This window comes from Empidonax traillii, unplaced genomic scaffold (assembly GCF_003031625.1).
Source record: "Empidonax traillii isolate 1590-97213 ecotype Southwest subspecies unplaced genomic scaffold, ASM303162v1 scaffold2315:size121786, whole genome shotgun sequence".
NCBI classification, from domain to species: Eukaryota; Metazoa; Chordata; class Aves; order Passeriformes; family Tyrannidae; genus Empidonax; species Empidonax traillii.
Genome location: NW_020957508.1, coordinates 53,746 through 61,497, shown reverse-complemented (window position 1 = coordinate 61,497; position 7,752 = coordinate 53,746). Strand labels below are relative to the sequence as shown.

Below are 7,752 nucleotides of genomic sequence, written 5' to 3'. Positions count from 1 at the left end.
GGGGACAAATTATAAAATATTCTGCCAGGGAATAAAACACTGGGAATTAAAACTTCACTCGCAAAGGCACAAGCCCGAGAATAAACCTGAAAGGCTCCTTTCTCTCGCCTTCGGTTGCACACACCGTGCGGTGCCATTGGCTGCTTCCCTGGAATAGATTCCGTTGCTATGATACCAAGTTTGCTTTTAACGAACCCCAGAAAATTAATGGTATTCAGAAGATAAGTCCTTAAAGTGGAACCTATTTTAAGAAATTCTTGCTAAATGGTTTACAAGTAGTCAGGAGGGAGGAGGAGGTTTCTGGAGCGCGGCAGAGCCTGCGCCGGCTCCCCCCGCTGACTCCAGCCGGGGGTGTTGGGGTGCGTGGGGGTGGGTTTTTGGGGTGTGCTCCAGCCTGGGACTGTGAGAGGTGGGGGCAGGATTGGTGCCCAGCAGCAGCTCCCCGTGCTGGGCGCTGGGCACCCCTCCTGCAGCGGTACAGGCGGCGCTTGGCTCGTCCCGGGTGTCCCCGCGCGGCCTCGCTGTGCTGAAATGCTTCCCCCCCAGCCAGTGCCTTCCTCTGGTGCTTTGGAAGCCTCTGCCCAAATCCTGCCCAAACTCACACACAAAACCATGGGATTCATGGCCGGGCCAGACCCTGGAGAGCCTGAGACGGGTGAAAAGATATAAAAGTGGGTCCAGCACAGAAAACCTGCTCTGACAGCGTCCTGCTGTCCCTTGGAGGAGCTCAGGGTGAAGAGCTGAGGAGCCAGGGAAGGTTTTCCTGTCCATCCAGCCCCATAGGGTGGCATCAGCCCTCAGGCAGGGCACATGTCCCCCTCTCTCTGGCAGGGAGACAGCCTGGTGTGCCCGGATGCCTCGGCAGCTCCGTGTGGGGCTGCAGTGAAGGCCGTGGCCAGGCAGAATATCTCCATGGGACACGGGGCATGCAGGGGACCCTCTGCTCTTTATCCCACACCGTGGGGTTTACAGGGGGTGTCCCTGCTTTATCCCACACTGTGGGCAGAGTCTGTGTCCTCCCTGCCTGGAAAAAGGCCTGGACTGGGTGAGCCCAGGGTGTCCCTGCAGGCTGGAAGGGCAGGATCAGCTCCAGGGATCACTGGGATCCCGGGCAAGGAATTGGCTCTTCTACTGCCTGAACAAAGCAAGACCAGTGGAGAGGAAGGAGGGAGGAAGTTGCACCTCAGATTCCTCCTGTGGTGCAGGATCAAGACACGTCAGGTGAAAGAGGAGGTGCAACCAGGATGTGGCAGGCAGGGAGAGGCGGATGGAGCGAGGGACTGGGGCGTTGGGATTTGAATTTTTGGAGCTCTTCCCCTTCTCATTTCTCAGCACCAACCCAGCCAGGGCGCTGATGCTCCGAAGACCCAACAGTGAGGGGAGAATGGGGGTGCCCCAGTGCCACAACCTTGCTCTGTGCCCTCCCTTACTGCCCATCCCACTGCACCCCAAAGCACCACCCGAAAACACCTTCCCTGAGCTTCCCAGGGATAACTGGGCACGGCTCGGCCTTTTGGGGCCACCACTCACAGCCTTTCCTCTCTCCCAGCATCAACCACGGGGCTGCACCCAGCACTCCAGCCCTGCAGACTCTGCAGACTCTCCCCGGGCACCGCCGGCATCCAGAGGGGCCGGGGGAGCAGGAGGGAAGGAGGGAGAGAGATGTGACTCCCAAATCCACAGGCAGCGAAGGAGGAGCATGGAGGTTCCTGGAGGGACCTGGGGGGGGGTGGCTGAGAGCAGAGCACCCTCGGAGCAATGCCCCCAAATCCCTCTCTCCCAAGAACAAAGCTGCAACCTCCCCGCAGATGCGGAATAAGCGGCGAGCGGCGATGATTTATTTCTCCTCCCCAGTAGATAAATCGGCCTTGGGAACGGGTCTGGTGCTAAATTACAATTTGCATGCGGTAATATATTTAAGCAACTTTCCCTCCACTTGGTTATAAACAGGGTTTCTCGGGGGGTTATTCCTGAGCTGGCCCCGTTTCATTTATCTCCGGCACGAGGGAGCTCTAATTGTCGGCGTGGAAATTAAAACCGCAGCGAGGGGGAAAAAAAAAAGGGGGGGAAAAAATTAATAAAATAAGGGTGCTGGGTTTGTGGGTAGCCTGAGGAACCCCAGGTTGGAATCAAAATAACCACCCCGGCACAGGGCACCAGCTCTGGGCCTCGATAAAAATGATTAAAGACAACCCCCCCCCCCCCCCGTGAAATCTCCACTCCACGGCCGCGTTTGGGCTTCCAGCCACTCTCCCCTCACCCAGGCAGCCGGGGCCGGTGGCCAGCGAGGCCCTCCTCGTGCCAGGAGGGCAGGGCCGTTCTCCCCCGAGGATGGCAGGCGGGTTTTTACATTCGGTTCTCTAGCTTTATGATATCACATACACTCATACAGCTAGATAACCAAAGAGAAAAACCGGCCCAGGTTCTCTACAACAACGGGCCTCGTGCCCGGGGGGGGTTTCGCTCCTGCGCCGGAGCCCCCCGGGTGGCCACGAGCTGTGTACCCTCGCTGCCAGTGAGATGAAGAGACCCCAAAGGTTTTGGAGGGAGAGCAGGGATGGTCTCTGGCGCCTTGGGATGCGACACCAAACCCTCGGGTGCCCGCCCGGCAGCCCCGACTCGACGTCGTGCCCCGAAAGGACCCGCACCCCAAAGCGGGCTCAGCCCCGCGTAGCCCCCAACCTCCCGGGGGTCACGGAAGGGCAGGATGTTCCCCCAGGATCCATCCCTGCGGCCCAGCGACCTGCCTCCTCGCCAAGCCCTAAATTCGCCCCCGGACCCAGCCGGGAGCCCACTCTCACTTTATAATTACTGGAAATTACTGGCACGGATCTGCTGAGTCATGAGAGCAGTTGGGGAAGGGACGGGTCCAGCCGAAAGGGTCCCCCCCGGGGGTTTCCACCGCTCCCCCGCGCTCTTCTCCTCTTCCTCCCCTTCCTCCCACATTCTCTCCCGCCAGCCGGGCCCTGCAAACCCGGCAGGGACCCCGCTTATCTTGGAGGTCCGGGCTGTGAATTTCCCGGGGGAGGGTTGCCCTCCCTGAACGCCCCCGGGAAGGTCCCGTCCCCTCAGGGATTCTGCACCCCGATCAGGAGGCTCCGGGCACCGTCCCCGGGCACCGGCGGGGATGCTGGCGGGGAAGCTGCCCAAGCCGGGGGTTCCGGCCGTGCGACCGCTCGGAGGGAAACTCGGCGGAGCGGCTGCCCCGGTCAGCCCCAGCGTGGGGCGTGGGGAGGACGAGAGACTCGCAGAAGGGGTGCCAGGAAGGGATCGCGGGGACAGGGTACCTGCTCGCCCCGCCGGGGCCCGTGCTGCCCGCGCTCGCCGTCTGCTCCGGGTCGCTGCATCCTTCCCAGGCTGGCGGGGACGGGAGGAGGCTCAGCCCGGGAAGGAGGATGGATGCTCCCATCCTGTGCCGGTGCCGGTGCGGGTCCCGGTGCCGGTGCGGGTCCCGCTCCCGCTGCCCGGCGCCTCCGGGACCTGCCTCTAAAGTTGAGGCAGAGTCGTCGGCGGAGGGATGGTTGGAGGGCGGGGGAGGGCGGGAGGAGGGACGGGGCGGCCGGCGGGGACAAAGCCCGAGCGGCGGGGCTGGGACAGCCCGGGCGTGGGGCCGGGGCAGGGGTCACCCCCCCACCAGGGAGGGGGGAGAGCTCCATTCTCCACGGCCGCCGCTGTCCCCGGGGGCCGGTCCGTCTGCTCGCCCCAGGCCCCCCCGGACCCAGCCGGCCCACCCCGTCGGGGAGGCGGCGGTGCCCTGGGGGTAACCCTGCTAGGGCAGGGCGGTGGCTGAGCCGCCCCCCCGGCAAAGCCGAGGGTTAAACCCCATGGGCCGGGAGGAGGAGCGGCCAGGAGAGGGGGTCTGCTGGTCCCTCCCGTCGGTGCTGCGCTCATGGGCCTCTCTCGCCAAGGGGAAATTTTGAAGGTGATCAGGAGTAGAACACGGCTGGAACCACCCTATACCGGGCGGTAAAGAGGGTCCCCAGACGGGCCCGGCCTCGGCTGTGCCTCCCGACCGGGAAAAAAAAAACCCTGGCCCGGGACAGAGCGGGGTCGGGGCTCGGAGGGGCTGCGGGGCAGAGCCCGGGGCGCGGGGCCGAGGTCCGGCTCCACGTCCCCCCCGTGCGGCCACCCAGGGCCGGGCCCCGCCGGCTCTGCCCGGTGCGGGGGCTCCGCTCCGCTCTCCCGGCCACGGGCGGGGGGCAGAGGCCTTTCCCTGGCACCCCGGGAGCACCCTGGAGTGCACAACCGCGACCCCCGCGGGCACACAGCACCCAGGGGGGCTCGGGCACCGGTGCGCACACCCGGGAGCACCCAGAGGTGCCCCGCTCAGCCCCCAGGACACACCTGGGAGCGTTCACCTGATGCCCGCACGGTCCCGCACAGGCACCTGTGAGAACCTCACCCTCGCAGGACCCCCACGGGCTCTGTTCTCTGGCTCTCCCCAACCTCCCCAAACCCCCGGCCCCTCAGCTTGGCCCCGGCCGGGCGGGTTCCGCAGCCCTCCCGGGGCCGCCTCGTCTCACCTCGCTCCGGTGAAACGGCAGAAAACGAAACCAACGGGAGGCCCGAGCATAGCACCGGCCCCGGGCAGCCCCGGGCACAGCGCTGGCCTGTGCCCCGGTCGTGGGCAGCCCCAGGAGGGCTCCTCTTGCAGCGGGCACCGGGAACAGAGGGTCGGGGTGGGCGGCGGGGCCCGGCTCCAGCTCGCGGCGCTCCGGGTTTTGGGTAGGAGGCACAGATCCGTCCCGGCGCCCGCTGCAAACACCCTCCCTTTTATGTATATATACCCACCTATATATCGAGAACATATATAATATATAAAATATCTGCATTTGAAGGCGCGATTCACGGCGGTGCCTGCGGAGATGCCAACCCGCAAGCACCGGGGGCTCCCCGGGAGCAGCGGGGCTTTCTGCCCCGCACCGGGGATCCCCAGGGCCGGGGAGCCTTTGGCAGGAGCCCCCCACCCGCGATCGGCGGCCGCAGCATCGCGCGTGGCGGGAGCGGAGCATCCTCCCGCCGGCAACCGGGCACCGGGGACCGGGCACCGGCCCCGCCGCTCTCCGTGGTGCTGAACCGCCTCCACGCCGCGCCCCGGGGCCGTGCGGGGTCGTGGCTTCTCCGTCCTTCCCTCACCAAGCCACCACTAATTAATTATAATTGTTATTGCCAATAATTATTATCGTTATCACCCCCGCGGTTCCCGCCGCCCCGGTGCACCGCGGCACGGCCGAGCCGCTGCGAGCGGGAAGATGGTGCCAGCGCGGCAACCGGTTGCCAATATTAAAGGATCACCCGCCCGCACGCTCCCGGTAGCTGCTGCCCGTCATCCTCCCCGGGGGTCTGCACCACGCGTGGGCCGAGTCGGTGCCGTTACCTCCGAAACCGGGCTCCGAAATGACTGCCTAGCCAGCCCCGGGCGGCCGCGGCCCCAGCAGGCTCGGCCCCGCCGCCGTCCACACCGCCCGGGGCACCTCCGGGCCCGGCCCCGCTCCGCCGTCCCGGTGGGTTCTGCTGCCCGAGGCTCCTTCCCGGCCTGGCACGGCCGCGCTCCTTCCCCCAGAGGGTAAAAACCCCAACAACGACCGCGGCCCCGGAGCTCCGCCGAGGGAACGAACGGGACCGGTGGAGCTTCGTGGCTGCCCCGCCAGCCGCCTTCGGTCCGGGCCCGGCTCGAGGAGGGGCCGCTCCGGGCACCGGGGGGGACCGGTGGCAGCATCCCCGCCGCCCACGGGCCCGGTAACCCCCGCTCGGGGCCCAGGAGGGCCGCACCGCCCGGTTCGTCCCCGCCCGTGCCCGCTGCCCACGTCTGCCTGTCCCCGAGGGGCGCGGGAGAAGCTTGGCATCGCCAAGGCGGGGGAGGCGGCCGCCTCTCGCGTGTCCGCGGCCGGGGGCTCCACGGGGCCCGCCCGGCCCCGCTCCTCCCGGCACTTACCGAACCTTCACTCGCCTGTACCCGCCGCCCCGGCGGCTGCGGGAGCTGGACCGGCCCCGGCGCCTCTGGTGCCCCCCTTCTCCCCTCGCCTACACCCCCGTGTGAATCAAATACCTTCACTACAGCAGCCATGTTGGGCTCCGGTGCGAGCGCGGCGCTCGCCGCAGGAACCGGCGGCCGCCTCGGCGGGAGGCAGCGCGGAGGGCTCGGCACGGGGGCCCCGAGCCCCACCGGAGCAGCGGAGCCCGGGCAGCCCGGCCGGCCCCGGTTCCCCCTGTCGCGTGGCACCGGGGGATGCTGCGGGTGCCGCTCCCCGCCCAGCCCGGCAACTTCCCACACCGTTACCGGTAACGCGCCAGCTGCGGGTCCCGCACCTGCCCCGCATCCCTCCGGGAGAACCGGCCGCATCCCGGGGCTGCCTCTGGGAAAGAGGAGGGGGAGAGCCGCGGTTACCTCCGCCTCGCCCGCCTGTCCGGTCTCCGCGACGCTTCTCGGCCGAGCCCACCTGGGGAGGGAAAGAGAGAGAAGAGGCGTCAGGAGGAGCCGCAGCCATCGCTCCAACTTGGAGCAACTTTCCCGGCGAGGCCGGCGGCGGGGGTGGGGGGTGGGCGGCACTGGAGCCCCTACCCGGCCAGCCGGGGTCGGTCCCGCCAGCGGGAAGGGCGTGGGGAGCCCCCCGGATGATCCTGTCCACGCGGGGAGTGGGGACACCCACCCGGTACCCAGGGCCAAGACGGGACACGGCCTCTGCTGCCGGGGACAATCCAGGGCACCCTCGAGGAGGGGCAGCCCCACACCTGGTGCCCGTCCGTCTGTCTGTCTGTCTCTACCGGCTGGGGGGCGGCCCGTGTCCCCCGTGCCGTGGGCCCCGGAGCCTCGTACCGGGCATCCCCCGCCGCTCCCCGGGCACCGGAGCCGCTCGCCCGCCCGGCCCGGTGCCCCTCGAAAGCGGATTTTCCAGCTCTTTAATTTCCCTCCTTTTTTTCCTTTTTTTTTTTTTTTCTCCTACCGAGATTTCTCCCCCCACCACCATCACCACCCTCCGCCTTTTTCATTTTCTTTTCCCGCCTCATTTTTTTTTCCTTTAATTTTTCCCCCCTCCCTCGTTTGATTCCAACGTCGCCGGGAATTATTTGCATTTAAAATACAACGACTCGTTCCCCTCCACGTCGCTTCACAGCTCAATTCAACCAGCACCGCAGGGGCGGGGGGGCGACCCCAAGGAAAAGGGGTCCCCAAATCGCCAGCCAAATTTACCCGAATTCCTACCCAGCTGGAAATATCGATGTGGGTGAAAACTAAAGATGTAACACATTTTAATGATTTTTTTTTTCTTTCTGCGGCCGCTGTCACCCAAAGGTGTTGTGGCAACAAAGAGCGGGGATGGCATTTGATGCTGGTATTTTTGGCCTGTTCCCGTGCAAAAAAAAAAAAAAAAAAAAAAAAAAGAATGTTTCCCCAGAGCCCCCGAACGCTTTGCAAAGATTGATCTGACTCAAAACAATCATAGCCTGCCTTGCAAAGCGCTTCCAAGGAAAATCTGATTTTCCATTTATCCCCCCGTCGCTGCTAATCCCGTCGGAGGACGCACAACACGCGGCACCCGTTGAAACTAATACTGAGGAGAGGGGCTGGAAACCAAACAACCATTCCCAGTCCAAACTGGGAGCAAACCGTTTTTCCCCCCCTTTCCCTCGCGCACGGCAGAGATTTCCCAGCTCGGGAAACAAGGGCGTGGAATTCCCTGCCGTGCCCACTCGGGCAGAGCCGGGCAGAGGAACACCCCCAGTCACTTTAGTCACTTTTTTTTTTTTTTT

The 7,752-nt window shown here is 65.2% G+C and overlaps 1 protein-coding gene across 1 annotated transcript in view; it reads right to left on the bottom strand.

The window, feature by feature from the left end:
* LOC114071829 overlaps positions 1-7,752 on the bottom strand; it is a 42,733-nt gene that overhangs the window by 28,621 nt on the left and 6,360 nt on the right. Inside the window, exon 2 of the mRNA XM_027909699.1 lies at positions 6,389-6,440. Coding sequence (XP_027765500.1) covers positions 6,389-6,440 — 52 coding nt within the window. The remainder of the gene's footprint in view (positions 1-6,388; positions 6,441-7,752) is intronic.